Source organism: Filicampus tigris, chromosome 1 (assembly GCF_054856515.1).
Source record: "Filicampus tigris isolate MCC_2025a chromosome 1, RoL_Ftig_1.0, whole genome shotgun sequence".
Classification (NCBI taxonomy): Eukaryota; Metazoa; Chordata; class Actinopteri; order Syngnathiformes; family Syngnathidae; genus Filicampus; species Filicampus tigris.
This window is the reverse complement of record NC_141217.1, coordinates 20,877,525-20,903,940: the sequence shown is the minus strand read 5'-3', so window position 1 is coordinate 20,903,940 and position 26,416 is coordinate 20,877,525. Positions and strand designations below refer to the sequence as shown.

At 40.7% G+C, this 26,416-nt stretch overlaps 2 protein-coding genes across 3 annotated transcripts in view; both read right to left on the bottom strand.

Moving 5' to 3' along the window:
* atp9a (ATPase phospholipid transporting 9A) overlaps nt 1-11,811 on the bottom strand; it is a 33,225-nt gene extending 21,414 nt beyond the window's left edge. Inside the window, exons 1-6 of the mRNA XM_086025865.1 lie at nt 11,411-11,811; nt 7,075-7,219; nt 3,903-4,016; nt 3,671-3,779; nt 882-940; nt 203-254 (exon numbers count right to left, since the gene is read on the bottom strand). Of these exons, the coding sequence (XP_085881991.1) occupies nt 203-254; nt 882-940; nt 3,671-3,779; nt 3,903-4,016; nt 7,075-7,219; nt 11,411-11,478 (547 nt within the window). The 5' untranslated portion in view covers nt 11,479-11,811. The remainder of the gene's footprint in view (nt 1-202; nt 255-881; nt 941-3,670; nt 3,780-3,902; nt 4,017-7,074; nt 7,220-11,410) is intronic.
* Nucleotides 11,812-13,697: 1,886 nt separating this feature from the next.
* On the bottom strand, nt 13,698-21,176 carry sall4 (spalt-like transcription factor 4). Of its 2 annotated transcripts, XM_086025852.1 has the most exons (5): nt 21,101-21,176; nt 20,920-20,997; nt 16,836-19,265; nt 16,462-16,760; nt 13,698-15,488 (listed from the first exon to the last, which is right to left on the bottom strand). In XM_086025852.1, the coding sequence occupies exons 2-5, from the start codon at nt 20,984-20,986 to the stop codon at nt 15,051-15,053; spliced, it is 3,234 nt and encodes a 1,077-aa protein (XP_085881978.1). In that variant the 5' UTR covers nt 20,987-20,997; nt 21,101-21,176; the 3' UTR covers nt 13,698-15,050. The 2 variants fall into 2 exon arrangements, with proteins under 2 accessions (XP_085881978.1, XP_085881969.1); XM_086025843.1 differs by lacking the exon at nt 21,101-21,176 and having other exon boundaries at nt 20,920-21,056.
* Between the last annotated feature and the right edge of the window lie 5,240 nt (nt 21,177-26,416).

The window sequence follows — 26,416 nt, the reverse complement described above, 5'->3', positions numbered from 1 at the left end:
TGTGTATGTATAACTGAAAGCAGCAACTTCCCCGCCTCCAACCACAGCAGCTTTGACTGATAGTATAGTACTGGACCCAATTACAATTTAGACATTATAGGACTTCCTGTCCAGGCTCAGGGCTAATCCCTGCACCTCAGCGCCTTTTTTAAACAAGTCATTTCCCCAGCCAGATCTGGATGAATGACCAGCAGATGTTTACCATTTCTCTCTGAGGTCCTTAAAAAGATCATGTCAGCAGGAACACGCTGGTTCTACAAAGAAAGGCAGAAAGAAAAACATCACTTCAGCATCACTTCCTGCTCCTGCACCCCACCCTCCTCCTGCTCTTAAAATGTTGACTTATCATGTTGCATGTGGCACATTAGTAACACTCATCAAAAAAAAAAAAACAGACACACAACACACACACAAAAAAAAAAAAAAAAAAAAAAAAAGCTGGACCTCCTATCGATCGCAGCGTGACCCCATTTGACTCTGCACACCCCAAAATCCCAACACAGTTCTTCTGGATTGCAGAAGCAAACTCTCAGCAACCTAATATTTCCAGATAGCTCACAAATCAGTCAAACATATTGACCAAATGTGGCGGCCGACATGCGTGACCTCTCCTTCGGCCGCGCCGCGACCAGTGATTCAGAAAAACGCCCTCCATTGGAAACTGAAGACAGAAGTGTGCTTCTCATATTTCATGTGCAAAGACCTCAATGGAGCTGCTGCACCACACATCTAATTCCACTGTAAACCTACTCCAACTTTGATAAACTGAGCCTACCAAAAAAATGAAGTTCAAATGTACATCAAGTTTTTAGAATATTTGATTATGAACATTATGTGAGAACTTTTTCCATTATTGCCATGTGGAAGCATTTCTAACAAACCTTTTCAACAATTATTAGATCCCCCACTTGAATGTTGCTGCTTTTGATCTTTGTTGTGCCTAACGGGAACGAGAAAAACACACAACACATTAAAGGTTGTTGTTGTAAAACGGCAAAATACATAAACGGGTTATCTATTTCAAAAATGGTATAGAGTAAACATTTTAACCACAAACATGATATCTCGAAAATCAAATAGTAGTAGTGCCAGCTGCTTTCCCGCATGCTTCACCGGTCACCCCACTGAAGTTTGGGGGAAGTAATTTTCCATGCAGATCTGAAGGAATGCTGGGGGAGTTGAGCCTTTCTCTCTCATTCCATTTGGAATTAACAGGCAAATTTGTTTGGAGGAGATCACTGAACCCTGACCTCTGTCATGACCTCTGGCCAATGCATATGCAAGACATTAAGGCACATATAATATCACTATGCGTCGGGGTTCATGGGAATTCACATTTCTTCTTTGTCCCATTGTGGCAACGGAGTTATGCTACGACAAAATTAAAATAATTTAGATTATCAGTAGAAAGAAGGTTTTGATGGCAATGTGTCATGCACATTTTGGAGACTGGAGCAAAGCAAGTGTGCACAGGGGCCACTATCATAGAGGCGGATGGTCATTGTGTTTATGGCTAAAACAAGCTGCCACATCAAAGTGGCCGAGTGATGGAAACCACAAGAGGTCTTCTGCTTTTTTAAAAATTTTTTATTGTTGCTCACACTTCATACCTTGGCCTTGTATGCTCGCTTTTATGTCTCTGCTTTGAATTACGCACCGTTTCCCTCACCCCCAAAAAGGTTTTAATAGGGCTACTCCTCTACAGTTAATAGATGCTGAAAAAGTAGGAAAGGTGGCTCAGGTGGCAACATGGGTGCTAAACATCGCAATATTATTGTCTTTTATGTGTTGTAAGTAGTGCTGTCAAACGATTACATTTTTTTAAACTAATTAACCGCAAAACATTCCATAATTAATCGCGCTTAATCATATTTTTCAACTACAATTTTTTACATAGCTTGGAACCGATATTTACTTGAGTAAAATGTTGGAATTAATATGGAAAAATATTAAAAGTATATTTTGATTAAATGACTGTTCTATTAGATTTCTTTGACACCTCAATATGATTACTTTCCTGTAAAATACAACTGTTGAATGATACACCAAAGACGCACTACTAATATGGTATTTGAATTTGGATTTGCAAAGTGCGCAAATTATTTGGGATTTCTCCAATGAGCGATCGAGCAACTTTAAGTAAAAATACGTAAAAGCCCGTCTCTGTGACAGTGACTCTCCTCTAAGTTTGGCTGCAAAGTGAGCAGAGGGAAGCTCCCACAGGAAGTAAATAAAACCGAGTTAACTGAGTTAATTTTTTTTAATGCGTTATAAAATTTAAATTAATCTCCATAGTTAATGCTTTAATTTTGACAGCCCTAGTTATAAGGCTTTTTTTTTTCTTCCTGTGGAACCACCTTCCAGAGCTGCACTCTCAAGAGCCGACTTAAAAGCCTCCATTTTGACAAAGTTTCCATGGATAGACCTAAGTGGTTGGTTTGTTTAACCGGCAATGCAAACATCTGAAAAGCCTTATTTTCTGTTTTACACAGTTTGTTTCAGTACACATTTCATAGTGTTTATTTTGTAAAGCTTCCAAAATATATGACCCAAACTGTTCAAATCTTAAGTGCAACATAGTTAGGGTGCTGGTCTCTGTGGTATGCTATGCATTAGTAAGCTTGCGGGGGTGGAGCTTGACAATCTGCTGTCCTGTGATTCAACAGAGAATTATCCACCATCTACTGTGCAACAGTGAAGAGTATTGAATGTCAAGATAACTCTTAAATGGGGTAGTTAATAAAATGAAAAATGAAAAATCATGTTTGTCTGTGAGAAAAGTGCTGTTGCTCAACCAATTTGTTGTCATGTAATCTTGAAAGGCCTGACTCAGACTTGATGTGGATGATCCCTTAGTTGAAATGTTTCTCTAATGGGCTGAGCTGCCACTGGCTGCTTTTTGTAGTTCTGGACTTAAAAATAATGTCTGCAGTAGTAAGTAGTAATTTGATGCTTGTTTTTTGATGGTTTTTCGAAGACTATGCAATGTCAAACTGGTGTCAGAGGCAGCGCACTGGCCCGTTTTCCCCATAGTATTATATGAGTCGAGACCCACTTTGTCATTTTTATGCAGTATTGACAAATTTAAAGTAGTGAACATAGCTTCACAACAAATCTATAAAAGCTCTGGAATGCTTAAAAAGTGAGAAACTGTCTATATCCCTGTTCTGTGGAAGACAGTCATGTTATGCAGTTATCGCCTATATTTGAACGTCTGGGTGTTTTATTGCTCTGTTTTTTTTTTTCTTATACAATAACGAGTTAAAATAGTGAGGCTAAGTACAGTTGAGCAAGCTTGTTTTGTTAAAATCATTCGCTGCAGCAAAATAAAGAGAAAAAAAAACCCAAGTCTGTGAGGACCGAGGCACAGCGCTGATCATATCCATTTAGAGCATGCATTCGCCAGCTAAAAAAAATGCTTGCAAGTGTAAGGCAGTTGTAAATGACTTTGGAATGTGTCAACACCACCTATAGGACTGGAGTGGAACAACGTTATGATAAGTGCTGCTCAAAGTCCCAAATTAAAATTGATTTGCGATAACTTTAGTTGGAAATTACTACTACCGGTACATACGGCTGGGTAACATAGGCTTAAAATAAAACCTCAAATTGTTTTGTTCCCCCCCCCCCCAAAAAAAAAAAAATGTCCTGACAAATACATTTTGCCTACCTCTTGTTGACAGCTTGCTGTAGATCTGAGAGTTCACCTCTTTGTCTCGAATGTAGCATCTTATTTCATCAACGGCCTCTCTAATGATGGTGATGGTCAAGACCAGACCCTGAAATAAAAATCACACTTCAAAGATGACTCATGGAAGTCAAGTGTTGCTAAATGAAATAAATGAATAACATTGTCGGAAAAGTGACTGATTGATCAACAGAGGTTGCGAACGGCCGCATACCAAAGGGACCCAGTAAGTGTAGAGGTCACCCAAGCGTAGCTCCTCCACAAACTGAGAGCAAGCCAGCAGCAAGAAGTACAAGTTGAAGAAGTACTTGAACTGATTGAAGAGCACCTGTTGGGAGGAGCATATTACCTTTTCTAAATCCTAATTAAGTCTAACATAACCAGACAATAAAGTACAATATTTAAAAGGCAGAAGTCAACCCAAACATTTTTTTTTCCAGAATATGTTCTATGCAGGCCCACTAATCTAAACACGGCATTCTGATTAATATTAGGTTTGTAGAATATGAGAAATCCACTCGTTTTTAGACAGCTCAGGAGGCGGCCATTTTGTCACTTCTGTCGACTGAAGATGACATCAAAGTTGCTCAGTGCTCAGATAACGACCAATCATGGCTCAGCTTCAGAAAACAGGTGAGCCGTGATTGGTTATTTTCTGAGCCCTGAACAACTTCGACGTCATCTTCAGTCAACAGAAGTGACAAAATGGTCGCCACCTGAGATGGCTAAAAGTGGGTGCATTTTGCTGCTTAACTTATATTCCACAAACGCAATATTCATTAGAATGCCATATTTCAACTAGTGGGCCTGCATAGAACATACTCTGGAAAAAAAATATGTTTGGGTTGACTTCCGCTTTAAGGTGGCTTGCGCTTTTCGCTCTATTCAGACTGAAGATCCTCATGGGAACATTGAACTCTCGATTTCCACCTGCTTGCCTGAAATCACCAGCATGGTTGCATTGTCCACTCTGCTGGTTATCACAGCAACTTGTTCACACATACAGTAAAGTGGCGAAAGAGACCTGCAGCTACAATAGGAGCCTCTAGAGGGCAGACGTTTGACAACAGCAGCAACAGCTTTTACATCTGGTACGCTACAATTTCAGAGTTTCTATTACGGCGTCGTCTACGGTCTACATAATTCATTGATACGACAGCGCCCCGTGCTTTTGTAAACATTAACATAAAGAATGGAACTTTTGTCAGGGAAAATACAATTTTCAGTCCGTATGAAAGACTGTCTTAAATAATTCAGAAATGTAACTGTCGTTTTATCAAAGTCATGGGAAACTGTCACGGTGCTTTTACATTTTATTGCGGGCTGCAAAGTGATCTTGTCAGGGGATGGGCAAACTATTGTGGCCACATTTGAGTTTTAAAATCTAACATTTTATATCTTTAATAGATTCATATTTTAGTTATAACTATCACATTTTGTCTTCAAACAAAAAATACAATTCAGCCCAAGGACCATCCTTTGCCCACCCCAGCCCTCTATTTTCCATAGGTGTGCTCTGCTGAAATTAAATAACGTTATTATTATTACTAATTCATGCTAATCATTTATGTGACGACACTGATCGTATTAATGTTTCTAACAGTAATTAGGAAACAGATATAACTAATATGTTTTAATATGGGTACCACAATTGTTGTATTCTTTTATGACCAATAAGAACGTCAAAACGTTACGTTAAAATTGCCTGGGGGTGTCAATAATGGCATTTACATGGTGATAAATTGACATTGAAACAGATCATTTATGATTTCAATACCCAAAACAGCTGACTGAAATGAATTGCGTTCCGAGGTTCAGGTGTATATGTTAGTCGCAGAATTGACCAGAGCAGACAACTAAAATGTGCCACTTCCTGTCTAGGAACTAGAGCAACAGCTTCCACCTGTATCAAACTCACATTTAACACTCAAGTTACAACTTCACTTGGTTCCATTGGCACCAATGTGAGAGATTACTCACATGACAAAGTGCGTATGTTCAATAGAGCTGAGTGCAGGCAAAGAGACCAAATGCGAAAAGACAGACAAAAATAACAAACTAAAGAAAATTTAAAAAGATGCTATTTTGCATTGCAAAAACCATTTGCTTTGTCTTTTGTTTGGCAAACGAACAATGGTGACTTTCACCAACCTACTGAAGATCCTAAGACAACTGAATATATCTCGAAAGCAAATGTTTATGCAAATCACACAAACGAATCATGAGAAAAAACAGCACAGCAACCCCCATCCTTAGTTTCACGTGTGAGAAATATGCAGACAAATTGGGATGTAACATTTGCGTAGTCATAATGATGAGTGCACAAAATGGAAACAATTATAGAACATAAGAATCCAAAATCCATCCATCCAGCCATTATCCATAGCGCTTTATCCTCACGAGGGTTGCGGGGGGTGCTGGAGCCTATCCCAGCTGTCTTCGGGCAGTAGGCGGGGGACACCCTAAATTGGTTACCAGCCAATCGCAGAATCCAAAATCATATACCGTATATGTTTAGATTGTCAGAGTAAAACGCTGTAATATTATTATTTTATTCACAGCGAATGCATTCATGTTTTTCTCGGGACAACGGACCCCTATCATTTTTGCACCATGGACCCACGTAAAGGTATCAATCCACGCTCATGAGCCACCGAGATCCGTTCATGAAGTGATACCATTCACTACGTTCACTCAAAAGGTTTGTTCGTTTGAACGAGTTGTTCACAAGCAACACTACATTACTCGAGCCTCATCTATAGAAAAGGTTAAGAAAGAAAGGTTAGGAGATTCAACTTTCTGGAGCCCTCGTGTCGCATGCTCAAAAACGAAGGTGCTCATAGGGAGCTCTATTTATCTATTTATCGCTCTTCCTAAAGTACCTGGATGACTGTCAAGCGAACTTGTTTTGAGAAGACCTGAATTTGTATTTAGAAAACTGAATGTGAACATTTACATAATTACATTTTCAATGAGGATCAAATACAGGTTTCGGAGAACCTGCAATTTCATAATTTTAAAATCAGTTTCAAGTTGATTGGACTTCAGTCCCAACTTCATAAATTCAAATGATACAATTCAGATTCGGCTGTTCAAGGCAATGATTCAAACTACACAATACAAAGTCAATGTATGTAATTCTAATTCAGTTTTTCAATGCAATCTTTCAAATGTAGTGATTCAAATTGAAATATGAATGATTTGAATTCTGTTTCCGGTGGCACATATTTCAGCCCATACACATTTGCGTTCCGACCATCGAAGGTGCTCCGCTGATCTGGTTTGTTGTTGACTGAGACAATTATCCGTCCGACTTCTCAATCATAAGGAAATATGGGTGGTTGTTGGGAGGTGGAATAGAGTAGTGACCTTTGAGTGAAACTAACCCCAGGCAGGAAGGTGAAGAAATTGTACTTCTGGTTGTTAATGACATTCCGGGGGTACCTCTGCTCCCGCTTTTCTGGATGGCCGAGCCACACAGTGCGGGGACGGAATTCGCACATGCCACAACATTTGGACCACGGGCAGCACCTGAGACGAAGAGGCAAGTTAAAAACAAAAAAATGGTGTCAACAATTCATCTGACACAAGATAATACAGTCCAAATTTTAAACAGCTACAAATAATATTGACTTTCATGAATTCAAGATACTGCAAAACGTAATTAAAATGACTAAGACACTGATAATCACTGTGTTAATATTTACAAAACACTCACCCACTACGCTTCGTGGCGACTTTTTTCTGTACGTCTTTAGCCTGTACCAGTATATGGGATAATTAATTTGGGATTACTTTGCTCATCTGCAATCTCACAAAAGACGAAATAAAGTACTGCATGTCTACATTTCTGCCCTAGTCCACTTTGTAGGTAAAACAATATCATCACTATCTGGGCTTTTTCACGCCCATGTTTTGTAGCAACATAACAGTCTTCTTCTTGTTCTAATGTTTAGAGCATCCTACTTTCTCCACTCTATTGCTGTTGTGGTGTGGACCACAAGGGAGAAGCCGACACAACTAAAGTGGTGCCTTGCTAGTTGCTATAAAGGTTTACACACAAAGTATAGTTTCACAACTGATTCAGTAAGATTTAGTAATCATTCATTTTGCACAATGAACAGATAATACATCACTGAGTATTGTTATATTGTCAATCTGCATGTGTTGCTTCACCCTTTGTGTTTTCTGAAAGGGTGATAACACTGTATTATCAATGCTATTTGTTAGCCCACCTCGCGCTGTTTGTTAGCATTAAGTTAAACAGACTTTAAAGGTACAGCTATGTGGTTGTACTGAATACAAATGTAATTGGTTTTGTTCTGTTTAGTTTGACATTAAACTTGAACTGGGAGTAGTGTTGGGCATCCAGAACCGAAAATCAAGTGGAACCGGGACTAACACTTTGGGTTCTCCCGGAATCAGTCAGATTTTAAAATGTCGCGGTGATGCCGGTCGCCCTTCGCGGGGTCGGCCGTCCCACTTCGGTCGGCGCTTATCTGGACCAGAAGTCAGAATCGGCTAAATACGTCCCAGGCCAACATTAAGGCAACAACTTCAACTGGAACTAAAACAGCAAGTCAACACACAAACACAAATGCCTAGCTAATGTTCATCTTTTAGCATACAGAGCATCCACATGCAACATATGGTTACATAACTATCTGAAATGGTATCACGGTTTAGAAGTGAACTGTTTTTTTTTCAAAATACTTCGAAATATTTTAGAAAAAAATGTACTTGTATAGGTATGTATGTGTTTCAACTTAAGACTTGCTACAAATGCATTCACCATCACATCTTGAGTTAATGTGCTGCCACAAACATAACTCACACAGATGGTTCAACTGCATGTCCATGTCCAAGAGAAAAAACTGTGATTTCATCAGGAAATGGGTGCCCATTTCTAAAGTTCAAGCCAGGCCAACATTCCACACGAATGAACTCAGTGACCTCATGTTTAATTAATAACTACACAGTAAGTTATAAACCTGGGACAAAAAATAAATAAAAATACAGTGAAACCCAATTTTTATTTTGAACAAATCGTCTAGGAAAGATGTTGTTTGTGTTGTTAAAATAGCACAAAATTGATCTGATATATGAATAAATTGAGTTGTGAGTTTGTGGTAATGCAACAAATTAAACATAAGTCAAGGAGTCACAATGCATCTCTTATTATTTAAGACCCTATTTCAGCGAGGGGCAAACAATTAGTTTGGCAATTGTTTTCAAAGGCAACAAATGTTGCGTTCACGTCAAGATTTCATTCAATGTTGCAAATGTTCGCCAAATATTTTAGTATTTTTTCTTGTCGCAAGGGAAGTAGAGGTGAACATCTGCCTAATGTCTACCGACCGTTTGGCAAACAATTGCGATCTTGAACCAACCCTGACGAACCCTGATGTGAATGCGCATTTTTCTACCTTTGCCAACAGTCGGAAATGTTCGCCCCTCAGTGGGATAGGAGCTTGAGGGATGTCGCTACACTGGGGCTAGGGGGTTCTATAGCACCGTCAGAAATCTGTGGAGCCCCAGTTAAGCCCCTCCAGCATTTCATTTGATATTCTTAAATATATTTACAAATTAGTTTCTTAGCACCCCTATGTATCAATCAAGCCCCCCTCTAGCCCCAGGAGAGAAAAAATCCTGGAGCCCTGCCTGCTTCCATTTAGTTTTAAAGCGGAAGTCAACCCAAACATATTTTTTTCAGAGTATGTTTCCAGCAGGCTCACTAGTTGAAACAGGGCACTCTGATAAATATTGCGTTTGTGGAATAAGTGTTAATCCACTCGTTTTTAGCCATCTCTGGGGGCGGCCATTTTGTCATCTGTCGACTTGAAATGACATTACAACTGCTCACAACGACCAATCACCGCTGACCTGTTTTCTGAATCTGAGCCGTGATTGGTCGTTGCGAGCAGTTGTGATCTAATTTTCAGTGGACAGAAGACAAAATGGCCACCCCCACAGATGGCTAAAAACGAGTGCATTTTGCTGCTTAATTTATATTCCACAAACGCAAAATTAATCAAAATGCCCTGTTTCAACTAGTGGGCTTGCATAGAACATATTCTTGAAAAAAAAAATGTTTGCGTTGACTTCCCCTTTAATTAAAGATGAGCTAATACCAGGCAGTGTCACCCTCAAGGCTCGAGGGCCAAATTTGGCCCACCACATAATTTTATGGGGCCCGCGAAAGCAAATTATGAAACAACTTCATGTTTCTTACTAAAATATCAAGATTGTAAATCTGATTTGTAGAGGAGTTATTCATCAATATGTTGTGTATACATGGGGCGATCGTACATTTATTTGGGTTCACAGTCATAACGGCCCTCTGGAAACCATAACTACGATATGGCCCGCGACAAAAAATGCGTTTGACACCTCTGATGTAATGTATGACGGGCGAGACAGAGCACTTCGCAGAACTGGGACATCCTACACACTCGTACCCTTAGTGGGAACGCGCAAGTGTGGGTATTGGGATAGGGCCTATGTTTTCACCGACCACAATCTTGACTAGTGATGTCATTTTTGATGCAAGCCTGGAATTGACAATAGAGTTTTATCCACCATTGATCTATCATTTAAAAATATGTCATCTGCAAACTGACTTAAATTATTTGTCAAAATTTTAATCCCTTGAACATCCTCAAAATTATTCGTAAAGTAATGTTAACAATTGTGTTGCCAGTATAAAAAAAACTTGGTAGAAATTGGGCATCGCAGGCGCACACCACGAAACTCTGTGTAATCCTTGGGTCACTTCAGGGCTCAGAGAAACAGGCCTGCTAATATCAGTATAAAATATTTTCAAAATATTACAGAAATTAACTCCAAAACGCAAAAAGCGAAGCACCTCCAATAGTAGCAAAGATCTGTAATTAAATTCTTTGTTTTAAAATGTGAACTACAACAACAACAACAACAAAAGAACAGTTCATATTTAATATAAAATTGTCCAAGATATTAATATAAAAAAAATATTAATTATAAATCGGGTAAATTGAACAGGGCTCGTTACTTTTTGAGTACCCCTCGTATTTTAGTCACGGATGTTAGTCATTACTGTTTTAGAAGGAGTAGATTACAAAATTGAAATGTATGGGAAACATGCATCTGTAATTGCAAATAAATCTAATCGTAGCCCTCTGGATTGTATCGATTTTTAAAAATTACATCGTTCAATGTCATGATCGGTGCTGTTCATTGGGCTGCTGCTTAGATGCCATCACTTAAAGATACATTTCAAAAGCCTCTCCATCCATCTGCGCGAGGCCTATCCCACTTTTTAACGTAGTTAGAGTAAAAATCATAGTCACAGGCTGATTGTTTTCTAATGAGAGAAACATTGCTCGGGGCCTGCATGTAGTGCATTTGCACTGCGACCAAAGTATGAACAGGCAAATATTGACGTCGTCTTCTAGTGCACTTGCTGCACACGCTCTCCCCCGGAACAAGGATGTAAGCTAAGGCTATAAGCTAGCTGCTAAACAGCAACATTAGAATAGCACTAGCCTCCTTATATACTTATTTAAAAAAAACAAATATAATGTACTGTACATGACCAATATCGTTTAGCCATCAGGAGTATGAACATTCTCCCTCCCCGCTGACGTTTCAACACAAAGCAACCGTTTGTGTTGAATGAAGATGGCTGCAAGAGCGAAAGCGACAAGGCTGCTGCCCCCCAAAAGTCATATCAACGAGCCTTACCCATGCCTGTGTTTGCTGTTGTTTCTCTTTGGCCGCCGGACAGGTTGCAGGGGAATATTGTCGGTCATTCCGGAAAAAGCCGCCGCGGGCACGCAGCCTGGGTTGGGCGTTTCTGAGGTTCTAGGCGGAGGCTGTCACTTCGCACTGTACCGCTGACAGAGAGCCGGGTGGGACACACTAAAGAGAAAATGGGGGAGGAAAAAGGCTCCTTTTTGGCGAGCTGACAGGTGCAGAGATGCACATATAAACACATAACAAATATATCAAACAAACATTAAAATAAAGAAAATATTAATAATTCAACGCAGTTTACATGTTTAAAGAGAGTATGAAAAAGTAAATAGAAGCCCTTCTCCATAAATTACTACCAATCATGTTCCTGTTATTCATATAGAGTGCTTTATCCCAAATAAAAAGAAATTTAAAAAAACAACGCTCCCCTTTACATAATGTTCAGAGTGTGACTTGTCAACCCATTATCCAAAATATTAAACAAAGAACATGGAAAATACAAGACGTGTCCCTTTATACACGCGTGCAGATCGTCTTCACACGTCGTACACAATATTGGGATGAATGTCTCCTTGCATGCACGGTTAAATGGCAAAATAATAATAATAAAAAAAAGATAATTTAAGTTAACTATAAACACTCTTTCAAATAGTAATTGCCACTCACGACAAATTATTCATTCAACTGGTCCCAAAATGTATGTAGGCCTCCTACTAATGTAGCGTTGTTCATTTAGTTTATTTACTGCCAGTGACGTACAGCGAGAAGCAGAGCTAATAAATGCTCTATAATTGCACGAGATGGCCGAAGATACATATTTACATAGGCTCATAAGCTTGTGCATACTTCTAGTGCCATGTTCTTTTTTTTTTTTTTTTCTTTGGTGGTGTGCCTTCTGATTTTTCTCATGTAAAATATCTGCCTTGACTCACTAAAGAATGTCAAACAACACTGTTCAGTCACTGAACTTCAATTACAAATGAGTGTCCAAAATCACACCCAAGATGCAACTCGTGCACCATGATTATTTTATACAAAGTGTACAAAAGTGTACTACTGTAGAGTATCGGTGTTAACTGTTAATATTAAAGCGCTACCCTTCAACCCCTCTGCTGGGACTTTGAAATCTGTGTGCTTGCAATGAGGGCTGGACTGGCCATCTGTCTTACAGGGAAGACGCCTGGTGGGCCGGCGTCTTTTGGTACTTTTGAATTATTATTTTCCCCATTTTACCCCAAGTGACTGGCCCAAATTTATAGGAGGCAGGCCATTAATCCAGTGATGATATAGACAGCAAACTGTACCCATCAGCATCAGTGACAGAGCTACATTGTAGCCAGGGGTGGTCAGAAGTCATGTCTGAAGACAAATTTCATAAGGATCTGTCTCAAGAGTAGAACATTTGATTCCTGTAGTCAATGTCAATTGTAATAATAAATAGCATTTCGGTGTGGTTCTCCAATGAGCGCAGAGGTTTTTGATTGGCCCTCATTTTTACCTGGACCCACCGACCTCATGGATAAACTTAAAAACTTATTGAACATCTGGACAAGGTTTATCGTTAATATGTTTAGATATGTCATTTTAACATAAAAAAACAACAACTTTTTTTTATGTTTTCCCCAGTATTTATTTCCTAATTACAACAGCATAGACCAAGCAACACAATGGTCACTTATTGAAATGATGGAATTCACTGTTTTATAAAAAGACATTAAATCACACCCAACCCAATTGAATCGGATGGACCGTTGGAAAAAATAATTGGCCATCTCTGACTTGCAGTATGGGACCCTGTGCACAGCTATAGCTTAGCACAGTTGTCTAGGTGTCCACTCTTTTTTCCCACCACGGACCTCTTTCGGGTAAGGACATATTTTGACCGACTGTCACTGCAAGGGTCAACTTCAACTTAAGAGTTCAAGTAATGCTGTGCATCATGTGTGGACAACTCTGCCACTATCCTACATGTTTTAGATGTTTCCCTCCTCCAACTCACCTGATTCAAACGATCAGCTCATCAGAAAGCTTTTCAAAAGCCTGATAATGATCCGGATATGAGGGCATTGAGCAAGATTCTGGATATGTATGCATCTTATTTCATGAAACCCTGACTGCGGATGAAGAGATGAACAATGGCTTCTTAGTTACAGAGTGGGTTGCTAGTATGCGTGGGTGTGTGCGTGCGGGTGTGCACATGCATGCGTGCGTGTCTAATTTTTTTTGTGCCAGTGCAACCCTGCTTGCAATCATTAGTGAATTATGACAATGCATATCTGAAAAAAAGTGAGGACTTTATTTTTCAAAACCAGCAGACACGGTTGAAGGAAACATTTGGAGAGAAAAAAAACAAAACAATGTACACTGTAAACAAGCCACACTGGCTCAACATTGAATTGTAGAGACATCTTTGAAAAGTAGTTTTGACAAGGTTCACTAACAAAAAAGGCACAACTTGGCAAATGCATAATTACTAAGGAATGTACATCAGGGGCCTTCAAATGAACTCTGAGCATTCTGACTTGTGTAAAGTGTCCTGTGATACATTCATTGGAGTTCAACACAGCAGATTTAGAGGAGAAAATAAAATATATGTAGTCAAGAATGTACTGGGGGAGAAATGTACAGTTAACATTGAGAAAGGGAGGTGTGGAGAACTAAAATCTAAATGAGGTAGAACTTATCCGCAAAATTCAAGCCTTGTGTATTATAAATAAATTAAAATGCTACAATTTGAAGACCATTCAATCTGAGCACTGGCAAACCTCTGAGACAAAATTGTAAATTTGCCCTTTGTCCCGCTAAGACAGCATTACGCAGTGAGACTGAGATGCAACAATAAATGTGACCGTATAAACCTCAAATAAAGTGCAGGCTGGACAATATGCTGCATTTGGAGCTCAGCCAACTAAACATGACACCGCTTTACAAGAAAACACAAAGGCAGCAGAGAATTCTGGATGTAAATCTGAGACACAAGCAATGCTACATGGTACAAATCATAATTCTACCAAAGCCTTTAAATTAACCCTCTGGTGCATTGAAGGACAACAACAACACACACAATTCAAGTTAAGCACTTGGCAAGGACAACCATTTCATTACTTTTCATTACTTATGTACATCATTCAACACTAACATGTATGCAAAAGGCAGGACACTAGAGTAACCTGTCCAAACCCCCCTTTCAATGTGAAAAACTACACTCCAATGTCATAAAATCGATGGCACACAAAAGGAGGGGAAGTAGTCATTTTGGACCAAAACGGTGGTTGATTATGCCAAAGTTATGAGCGCTGAGACACTGACCTCAAAAGTCAAGCCCTTAAAGTCCAAATCCTTCAAAAAGTGAATTAAAAAAAGACAGGTGGAATTAAAGCAGAGTTTCAAGTAAAGTTCTACATTCAAACGTTTGGATAGACGGCAAAAAAAAAAAGTCACAGGAAAGAAAATACCCGTATATATTCATATAAAATACAACTACAGTAGTTACATTAAGTCAACTAAAAAGCAATGCTATAGAATCAATTGAATGAGTGATGTGACAAGACTACTGGGAAATACCGATGCTGAATTCCATGATTGTACCTCATTTGCGAGAAGACATTCAGGGTGAGAGTTCAGGTGATTAATTGACAGCAATTTTCCCCTCCTCCATGAAATGGGGAAACTGGGATTTCGGCACACTGTCAGAGCTGTTTTTCTCAATTTCAGCCATGGAGGCCGGCAAGCCAGAGTGGGCTCCGTCCATCTTCATGAGGCCTCCGGTGGATCCAATCAGCGGGGCGCTGCCAGCAGGGCTCCCGGGGAGAGGGATGCCTCCCCCCTGGATGACAGAGATCTCATTGGTCTTCATGGTCAGACCGCCACTAAAGGCCGGAGTGTACTGATTCCACATAGATGGGTCAAAATTCATGGCTGGAGCAGCAAGTTCTTTGGGGGCTTGCAACATTTCTGGTAACATCTTCGGCTCGGAGCTCATTGCCATAAGAGCCATGGGATTATCCAGGGATAGACGCTGGCCACGTCTCGAGGAGTTGTTCCACATGTGGGTACCAATATGTACCTGAAGGAGGGGGAAAAAAAAAAACTCAGTCAATTACAAACTCATCTATGTAGTATAGTAACAACCTTGTATCCCTGTCAAACAGCCAATGAAAACATGCACTGCATTACAATGGCCGACAGAGTTGTTATGTTCACCCTAACCCTAAACCAGCCATGTACAAAGTCGGGCCCGGGGGCCAAATGCGGCCCGTGTTGAAATTCTATCGGCCCGTAGCCTCTGGCATAAGATGAATAATGTCAGTAGTGTTGACCACAGAACAAGATACACATGTTAAAAAAAAAAAGCCATTTTGTATTTCACCACCAGATTGCAGCAGACCCATGGCTGCGCTCTCGGCTGCTTTGGGAAATACGCTCTGCCTCTCCGAACACACCGCTCTCCAAGTCGTGTTAGGTGTCCGACTGAACCCGTTGCTGCATGACCTTCTATGTGGCCCTTTGCAGCTCATTTCTAAAATAGAGACTCTAGTGAAGAAAAGGAAATTTGTCAGAGAGGGCCGCTGCTTCGACGACAAATGGGAATTGTCATAATTTTTTCACTGAAATACAAAACAGCTGTGTTGTGCGGAGTTCGCTCAGAGACTGTGGCTGTTTTCATGGAATTCACTATCGAGAGTCACTACCAGACAAAACATGAAAACTACGAGAAGGTGACTGGTAACAAATGTTGTGGAAAATTAAAGCACCTTGAAACTGAATGGTCGGCCAGCACTCATTTTCACCTCACCAAATCTGGCCCTCTTTGCAAAACGTTTGGACCCCCCTGCCCTAAACCTAACCTTAACCCTAACCCCTAAACCTCTACATTGTCTTCATTGTTCTTGAAAACAAATACCTTAAGATCAAAGACATTTTTCAATCTTCAGAGTTAAGAAAAAGGCCACGTTAAGTTTATTGACTGGAAATAGAAGGTCGCCATCGGAAAGCGACGTTTGGCATTTAGAAGTCTGCAGTATTCAAGACAAAGATACCTTTAGATTTCCTTTGGTGGTGAATGCCCGACCGCAGATGTTGCAGGCGAACGGCTTCTCCCCAGTGTGAGTGCGTTCATGAATCTGCAAGGCGCTGGCAGAAGAGAAGTTCTTCCCGCAGACGTTACAAACATGCTGCTTGGAGGACCGACGCGGTGCGCTGGGGACCGGCGAGGGTATGCCTGTCCCAGGGGGCATTTGAGATGTGAACAAACCACGATGCGTGCCCATTGGGTTCTCTTGAGGAATCTTCATCTCCAGACTTAAAGGGATCCTCATGAAAGACATATTACTTGCAGCTGTGGATACAAAAAGGTCATTAGATCCATTCAAAATCAAAACAACTACAGTGCTTCCCAGATTGATTAACTCACCGTATTCTCCAGTTGTGAATGGCACGCTCGGTTCTTCTTTGATCGCTTTTGGGGTAAAGCTGCTCGACGCCGTGAGGTCAAGGGCTCCACTTGATTCAGTTTCATCTTGAATTGCCCCTTCAACGTCCGGTTTGTACCCATTACGAGCAAACTCTTCTGCAGCAGATTCCGGGGACTTGAGGCTACTAGTGTTGTTGAGAGGAGAGGCAGAATGAAATGACGTGGCAGAATCGGAAACACCCGGGCTGCGGCCGTTCAGATATTCCTGCTCTCTGGGAGCAGACGGGGATTCTTTGGGTGTCCCCTCGCTCTCAGATGGAGTGCTACCCTGTCGTTTTAGTGCAAGAGCAGAGGTGAGATTCTTCAAGACATCAAGGCTGGAAAACATGGCAGGGCCAGCATGCTTCTGGTCATCTGCGGCAGGCGGGACAGAGTCAGAGTTCTCACTTGGCTTGTGAGAGCTCACCTCGGGTTGTTGAGCTTCCGTGTTTGCTTCGAAACCATTCAGGTTCATAGATTTTTCTTCCGGCGGAGAGGCCTCGATTGCGTCGTTTGCCTCCAAGTGGTTTTCCGGCACTGGGGTGTTGGGGATTTGGCCGCCCATGTGCATGCGAATGTGCTGCTGCAGAACCACAGCATTGGTAAACTTCTTCTGGCAGATGGGACAGGAGTGCTGCATTTTAAGAGGAGTGTTGGCCCTGTGCACCCCGTAATGGGCCTTCAGGTTGCCTTTTGTGGAGAAAGCGCGGCCACAGATCTTACATTTGTATGGCCTCTCCCCAGTGTGTGTGCGGTAATGCATCTTCAGCGAGCTCTGGCAGCTGAGAATTCTGTGGCAGATGACGCACTCGTTGGGGTCGTTTGTCTTCTTTTCCAATCCGTCCACCATCTGCTGAAGCTTTGCAGTGCCGGAGCTTTGCTCTCCAGACATAGAATTGCCATTCAAGTGATGCAGAGTTCCCAGGAGCTCCTTAGCATCCTTCTGAGTGTGATCCATACCGGTCTCTTGGCTATAGACATTTGAGGAAACAGATGGAGAGCCGTCACTTGTGGATGGGGAGGGTCTCTGGGAAAATGGGTCTCCACTACCAAAGCCATCAAATGTCTTGAATCCAGAGAGTGACGAAGAATGAAAGCCTGCAGCAGGATGACTAAGTATTGGCTTAATTTCATTTGACTCTTCCATGGGCACCGACATGCCGAAGGGAATACCGCTGCTGGTGGGAATGTTGTCGAGATGTTCGGGCACAGGATGGGGGTTCATGGTGATGTTTGGATACTTGTCTTTGTGCCTTTGGAAATGCACCTTGAGGTTCCCTTTGGTTGTGAAGCGGTTCCCGCAGATGTTGCATTTGAAGGGTCTCTCTCCGGTGTGCGAACGCAGGTGAATCTGGAGAGCGCTGTCATTGCCAAAGGTCTTTCCACAGTACTTGCACTTGTGCTTGTATAACGAGTCTCCATTCTTTGTCTCAACTGGAAGATTCAACAGCTTTCCCTTTGCTTTTTTCAAATCAATCCCTGCTTGGATTCCACTGAAGGTGCCCGGGAAGCCTACAGCGCCTGGTGACTCTGGAAGTAGTGCTGGTAAACGGCCAGCCAGATCCGGAATGCCCTTCAAAATGTCCATTTTAGAGGTCGTTGCACTCAGTCCTGCGGGCACAGAGGTTGCGATGCCAGTGGGTAGAGACAGTTTACCTTGCTTCACTGCCTCCATTGACAGGTTCTGACTACCAGTCCTTTTTCCTATCAAAGCTGCTGCGGCAGACAGCTGCTGGGAGAGATGTGCACCAAGCGCTTTCAGGGGGTCCATGGCTGCCCCCACTGACGAACGGAGACCCTGTGGAGTCATCATGGCCACTTGGATTCTGATCTGTTCTGTGATTTGGATTTGTTGTAGCTGCTGCTGCTGGAGACACACCAACTGTTCCAAGATCATGGGGATGACCTGTAGGGCATCCTGCGATGACAGAGCTGTTGTATTTGAGGAAGTCTGGGAGACGGAAACTTGAGTGTCAGCAGTCACGGCTTCAAACGTGCTTGGATCCTGCATCTCGGGTGAAGGTTGGAAGTTTGTCTCTGAACTGGCAGACATATCTTCTTGGTCGTCCATGTGCATGTTAGACTCATCCTCAGTTCTTTCCATTTGGTCAGCATTGGCAGCAGCTAGGGAATGGCTGCTGGACCGGCTATCGTCGTGGTCGCTGGCGGGGCCTTCAGAAGAACCTTGCGAATATTCCTCCGTCATCTCACTGCAGTCACCATCTCTCATAATGAGCACTTGCTGGCTTTTGGTACAGTTCTTTTCGTGCTCCAAAAATTCAGCCTCGTCAAAGAATTCGGCACAGCACTTTTTGCAGATCCTGGTCTGGTCCATTCTGAACCTTTTCACTTCTCCATCGGTCTCCTGCGCTGGATCATCTTGTAGATTGCCTGGTGGGGGTTGGAAGAGATACGACTTTAACAAAAGTTTATTCTAAACATATGACAATGTAGCAATCAAGGAGTGTTTTTTTTTTTTAAAAACATTGGTGAATGTGCAAATCCATTGAACTCGTTTGCAACTTTAAATCAGAACAAACAAGATATTTTCATATATTACTGTAATAATCTACAAAATACACAAATAACAGGCTATATAACACTGATACAACACTATAAAACTGAGGCCCACCTGGGCCATTTTCCTCTGACAAGGGCCCTTAACAACTTTGAATTGACCTTTTGTCCACAAGGCCAGCAGGGGGCAACCAACTACTTTCAACATGAATCTGAACAATGTGCAAGCCCATAAGGAAGCATTGGTATTTAAAATAAATCATGCGGCTATAGAACGAACAAATGACAATACCGAGCAGTTTACTGGAGTGTAGTGGAACCATTGTCCCAAAAATGTGTACATTTATACTTTCATGGAAACTAAACTAACTAAAAAGAAATGAGAACACTGTTAATTGCCTAAGCACCCACAATGTGATTTTCATTGAATTTGTCTACATTTCGCAACAACTGCGTGTATTGTTAAATGCTAATGCCTTTTGAGTGGGGGACGGGAGGTAGACCACCTGTTTGCATTTGCCCAAATAAACTGTTGGACTTGATAATTGCTTAGCGGGAGGTACTGGAACGGTGTCACAACACACAAGTTGCATTACAATACTCATCCGAGGGGGAAACTGCGAACATTTGCGCACAATACGACGTAAGAGCTCTTATCACAAATACATCACAGCACTCACTCCCAACCCCCATGGTTAGTGTACCTAAACTGGGACGGCACATTGTCAGATATCCACCTACTAATGTCCTTTTTGCACATTGAGTTGACCAAAACTGCACTACGACTGAATCCAATACAGCTTTTTCAAGTTTTTCATTCACAGAAAAGGGTGAGCGCTCTTCTGTTGGAGGTGGGGGTAGGAGGGAGCGAGCCCCCCACCCCCTTCCCACCCAACAGGCTCCACTAAAAGGGCCACTGCTCCATCCCCCACCCCCCACATACGTACCAAAGGAAACAGTCATGCATTAAACTGGGGGATTTATTGCCTTTGGGTCAGCTTTCCCGGAGTCCCATTTCATACATTTTTTTTTTTATTGTTGAAAGTGTAGTTAGATATGTTTCAAAGTTGGAGCGTTTGCAAGCGATTGTGAAATTCTATTTTTTTAAGTGCAATTTTAATTGGAATGGGTAAGATTAGATCAATCAAATTAAAACGAGATTAAAGATTCGGGAGCGCAGATTCGACACGACGAGACGATAAACAAACATACAAACAAACAAGGTTTTATTAATAAAATTGGGACTTATTTTACGGATGAACCGGCTTGTACGTGTTAAAAGTTTCATTTCACGTCCGGGTGATTTCATTCAACACCACCCACTCCAAGTGGAAAAAAAGAGAAACAAATCAACAGGTATTTTGAATGAAATAAGTTTGAGTGGCTTCAAGACATTTATATTTAGACTCACACCTGAGTAACCTTTGTCGAGTTTCGATCTGCGTCCCAAACCCCCCGATCAGCACCGTCATATAGGTCAAAGTGCGCGAGCGGAACTATTAAACAATTAATTCGAAGTAAAACTCACCATTTTGTGCGGACGCGGGCTCGTCCGAGTTGATGTGCTGCGGTTTGGCTTGCTTGCGCCTCGACATGCTGCAACCATCTGGGCCAAAAAGAGTTCCGCACAATTATCCTCCTCTTCTTCTACAAAATCTTTTGGCCTTTAAAAAAATGCTCCCCCCCCCCCACCACCACCGCACTCCTACCTCCTCAAATGCGCATGTCAACGTAATTATTATTATCAATAATGCATTGCGAGTTATCGTGGTGCTCCGACAGCTGATTGGCTCCGGTCCAAGTAGTCGCACATTATTCAAATAAGCAAGCCCTCTACCTCATCGATGAAGGGGGCGGGAGGAGCCCTGCCAGTGGCCCGGCCCGCAGCACGGAGGCCGGCTTAATGACGCCCAGCTCATTGGCCAGCTCCTGCATCGTAGGAAGTCAAATCCAAATTCAGTAATTTACAAAATTCCAAATATATAACCCCAAATAATGTTTCCATTACACAATGAAACCAGTACCACCATCACATTAATTGTTTGCGTTATTGCTCTGTAATGGCAGTGGGAAGTAAGTGATTTAAAACTCACAGGGCCTAATTTTATCAGATTATCTTGATTTCCACACATTTTACACTCTCAATAGTGACTTAATAAATAAAGAGTGACTTTAATTCAGATCATTGTGAGAAAAAAAAATCCACAGCATTTTGTTAGAAAAACCTAATATACAGTATATAGGCTATATTATTATATTTTTGCTCATGCCTCTGTAATGCATCTGATTGAAAAAGGAAGTAATTTTCTAGATGCTTTGAAGACAGTGTGGCAAAGTATGGCTCGCAGGCCACATGCTGTGCTTTAAACATGTTACTTCCACAAATTATGTCAAAGAGCAGTCATGTTACCTTTAAAACAAACAAAACAAAATCTGTGATCAATGGTGAAATTTTGCTAATTGAATGTAGCTCTAGTTGTAGCTCTTCTACTTGTATCTTGACAGTTGTTGAATTGGACATGACTTGTGCTTAATGTTTAACAGTCTGTGCTTTGTATATGTACCAATTGTCATTGTTAAAGTTTTTTATTGTGAGCGGACCCCAGGAAGTAAAGCTTCTGCGCTTGTGGTAGAGACTAATGGGGATCCTTAAATAAACAAATAAACAGTGGTTCTCACCTGTGATCACCCTGGGACCCGCATTTTCCAATTGTTGCAAAGACGTGCCCCACTTGTATAGAAGTTAAGAACACCCAAAAACATGTTTTGTTTAAAAATAGGCCCTGAAAATACATGTAGAGTATATTAAATTCTCCATATTATCTTCAAATGAATTTGATGTAATGTCAAAAGCATTTTGCTCACCACATCTGTACTGCATTTGTCTATGGATCAAACTAGTGGCGAAAGCAAAAGGTAGCCTTCCTGACACTTACTTAATATGTCCCATTTGGGAACTCGGTACACCTCTGTGCTGTCCTGGAAAAATCCAAATATCATTTTTACAGTATGTCATTTTTTTTTTATTGTTGTCCGGGACCCACCAGTTGAGAGCCACCGCTTTAAAATGCCCCAGAAAGAGAATAAGAAAACATTAACTAAAAAATACAAAAGTTTACACATACATTCAACTTATTTTTTAATAACTGGTTCATTAATTATAACTTAATAACTTTTAAACAATAAAAACGCATTATTCTCAGATGTCCAAATACTGTACTGTTTGACTGTTTTTGATTTATTTGAAGAAATTCATAACATCAGGTGCCTTTTGAGAAGAAGAATCAGTTTTCCTACCAGGGATATGTGCAAACAAAGCCAGAACTCAACTTTCTATGATAGTTTTAGAGATGTTGTTAGTCTGATTCTTTTTCTTCATATTTTTCTCATGAAACCTGAAGTTTCATTGTTTTTTTTTTACCAGAATAGTGACAATACTCAGACATGCAGCAGAAACAAGTCTAGTTTGGCTATCAATCATGAAATGTAACTTTAAATAACATGGCAGACAGCAATGTGAAAAAAATAATTTTATTAACTTTTAATGGACATTTTCAAAGCAGGCATGTTGACATTTGTAAAACTGTTTGTTCAAATACGAAAATGAAATCACATGAATTTCCTTTTCACAAAACAGTTTGGCCTTGGCAGAAGGATGCGCTCTACTGAGTGTCATTGTAGTTTTATGTGCTCACTGGAGCAATCAAAATACAATAAACATAGATTGAATTCCCATATTTGAACAGGGTATAAGTTACAAACCAAAAAGTATGAGTTTTCCAACAAGATAAAGTAATAACACAAACGCTGGAATTACGCTGCTGCTGTATCTAATTAGCATTCACCTTGTGGGCATAGATAACCGTCCACCAAAAGAAGAAAAAAAAAAAGCATTCCGGGAAATTTACAACACAGCACTGGAGAGAATTGAACAACTTGATATTAGTTCCTCAAAAAGACATGTTGCTCTTCCAGTGTTATCCAGATCCAGTGCAAGGTGCATACAAATCACCTCATAGTCAATTGACTATCAAACAATAGAATTCATTGAAGTAATAATCCCAAAAGGGTTAAAAAAAACATCTTATATATCAGTGCCACACACAAAATGACTTCTTCTTTACAATTGTGTCAAACACAAACTTTTCCCTTTAAGTTCTCCCAGTGTGCCCATGCGCATAGACAGGAATTTATTTTTGGCATACCAGTGACATTCCAAGCCGGGTCCAAACACTGCTGCGCAGACACTGGAGGGGTCAGCTGAGATCAAACGCATTGCGTGGGAACTTTTGAGAACGGCAATTGTTTTAAGACGAGCTGCAAGAGAAGGAGAGGATTCCTCAGGGCCTACAGTATGGTGTTGTGTTTACTTTTCAACACAAGACAACGTTTAAACAGGAATGAAATGATTCCTGTGGTTTGTGTCACAATACGGTCAGCAGTGAGCAATTTTGAACAAAATCCTTCTATTTTGTTTTGCATATCTTTGCAATTCTGATGTCTCCTTTTTCAAAAAATGCCTGCAAAGCTTACTTTGAACATACAATGACTCTAATGTGAGTGTTATAGCTTGTGTTACATAATGACCCAGCAGACAAAGAGTGGGCCAAACACTCGGACGACCAAATGCTCTTTGAGGGTCTCGGCTGAAGGTGAAAAAGAAGGGAGTGCTGTCTAGACGCTTTATGGCCCCAATAAGAAAGTATGCTTGAATACGCTGTTTTGTTTCTTCTTCTGCAACTGTGTGCACTCATACAACCATGCCCCCCTACCACCCATAGGGAATACTTAACATCAACGGCAACAAAATGTTCTCGTGAAATATTGAGTATACTAAAATGCAAATCATTTTCATACATTATAATTTACTGATATATTTACAAACATGTCAATTGTCCAAATACTTTTAAGCCTCGGAAAATGGAGGTCATATTCCTAAATGATTAAAGAAAAAAATCATTTTTGTGAAACCTATTCAAAAGGTCAAATGAAGTTCATCTGTAAAGGTTGCAGTTTATGTTCATCATAAAATTTCACCCGAATATCCCTACCTATTTGTGAGTGGTGGATTGTGGTTGTGTACACACTAAGGCAAAACACTAGAATCTCTGTCATTTCCCAAATATTCTGGACCGAAATGCATAAACAGTGGAACCTCAAAAGTGGAATGTCCCCTATAGTTCAAAACTGGTCCAAAGTTTTTTTCTGGGAAAAGTGACCCGTAAATTTGCCCAAAACTATGAAAGCTGTCTTGTATGGCATCATGGACTGCATTAGCTCAGTGAGGGACACATGATTAACTTCCTGTTTGTTGTACATTGTGTCTTTTTTTTGCAACACTTACAGTTGAGTTTTCCAAAAGAAGGAATAGCCTCACAAGGATAAGAACACACACAATAAATTAAGTGAAGTAAGACTCCAGTGTCATCACTTATTGTTTGCCTACAAACTGCCGCCAAGTTCTATTTGTGCACAGAAGATAACGGCATCTCTGGCCGCGTTCATATGGAAGGACCTTCGACCGTACAGTTTCATGGAAAACTCAGATGAGGTTTAAGAAGATGGTAAAGACACTCGAACCACGATACACAATGCCAACACAAAAATACAAGTCAGAAGTTGCTGTCCGTAAACTGTGCACAGTCAGCGGTTTTGGAGTTTTGAAGTCAGCAAGGAGAGTGCCCCCTACATGTGATGGTTGGACTTTCAGAGTGACTGACCCCTGTGTAACTTCTCAATTCATCGAGAGTAAAAAAAAAAAAAAAGTAAAATTTACATGCACTTTTTCAATACAGAGCTGTCATCACGTTTTCCACTTATGTACACCGTATGCATAATTTACTTCTTATTGGGAAATATATATATATATCATTTAGCTCTAACTTAGATGTACATTTAACATTTATTTGAGCAAATATTTGGTTAACTATGTTTCAATTAATTATGAGTACAGTAGTATTAGTGAATTTGAATAGTTTAATGTAACAAAATAATCCATTATTTTAAAATACAATAATGCATAAGCATAAACATGCATCTAATTACCTTTTAAAATAAAGTTTACTTTTTCTTCACACAATCCCCCCGTTTTAATTATCATATGTGGCTCTTGAGCACAAAAATGTTGCACCCACCCCCACCAGCGCTGCCTTCAGGCAAAATTTGTAGTCCACCATTAGATTTGTTATTTTAGCAATGTTGTAATAGAATGTCACTCAGTCATGCAGACCTCCGCCCAGGCAGGACTGTTAACTGTTTGTCCATCTGGTTGTTTAAAGTAAATTCCTGTATATCCAGTTCCTCACCAAAATATAATGGGTGCTTCCTTACGCCATGCTCCATACCTCCTCAAAATAATTTCTACCAAATTTCGCTAACTAACCAACAAATACAACGGTGATGAAAACCTGGCACAGGTATCAATCAATGACCATAAAGATCCTTGGCTCTTCACCTGTCTTTTGTCACAAATGGGAGCTATTCTGGAACAACATATTATCGGAAAAAACAAGAACAACAACAAAAGTTGATACAAAGCCGAGAAACAAGCATCTTACAGAGACCTTGACAAGGTCACAGATCCTACAATGGTCAATTTACAATGGCCGTAATGAAAAGAGTGGAGTACAACATGGGCTGAAAAAAACTCAATGACAGCCATCCAGTTGTGGAGGAAACATGTTTTTTAAGAGTGTGAAAGATGAAAGGATGAACACTTTCACGGCGACGTGAGAAGTCATCAAAGTCAGCTGTTTTCCAGGAAACAACATATAGTCAGATTGTTACAGCGATCGATCGGTGAGCTGTCTTTTTTCAAATGTTCTGTTTTTCACAAGCTTTTGTTCGCTCACGAGAATGCAGCGATAGGGCACCGGGAATGTGGGGGAAGCTGTCGGATGTTTGTGCACATGTCCCCTTTGAAAACACTCTTTTATGTTTCACATGACCGCCACATGCGAACAGTCAATACCCTGCATACAGCCTAATGAATACATATAATGTACTTGTGGCAAAAAGCCAGCATT

Excerpts from the sequence above, each read along its gene's own strand:
- sall4 (XM_086025852.1), bottom strand. The coding sequence starts at position 20,986 with ATGTCGAGGCGCAAGCAAGCCAAACCGCAGCACATCAACTCGGACGAG. Across the intron at positions 16,761-16,835 it reads ATTCACAACTGGAGAATACG|CTGCAAGTAATATGTCTTTC; the intron begins GTGAGTTAATCA and ends TTGTATCCACAG. Across the intron at positions 15,489-16,461 it reads CCACCAAAGGAAATCTAAAG|GTACATATTGGTACCCACAT; the intron begins GTATCTTTGTCT and ends CCCCTCCTTCAG.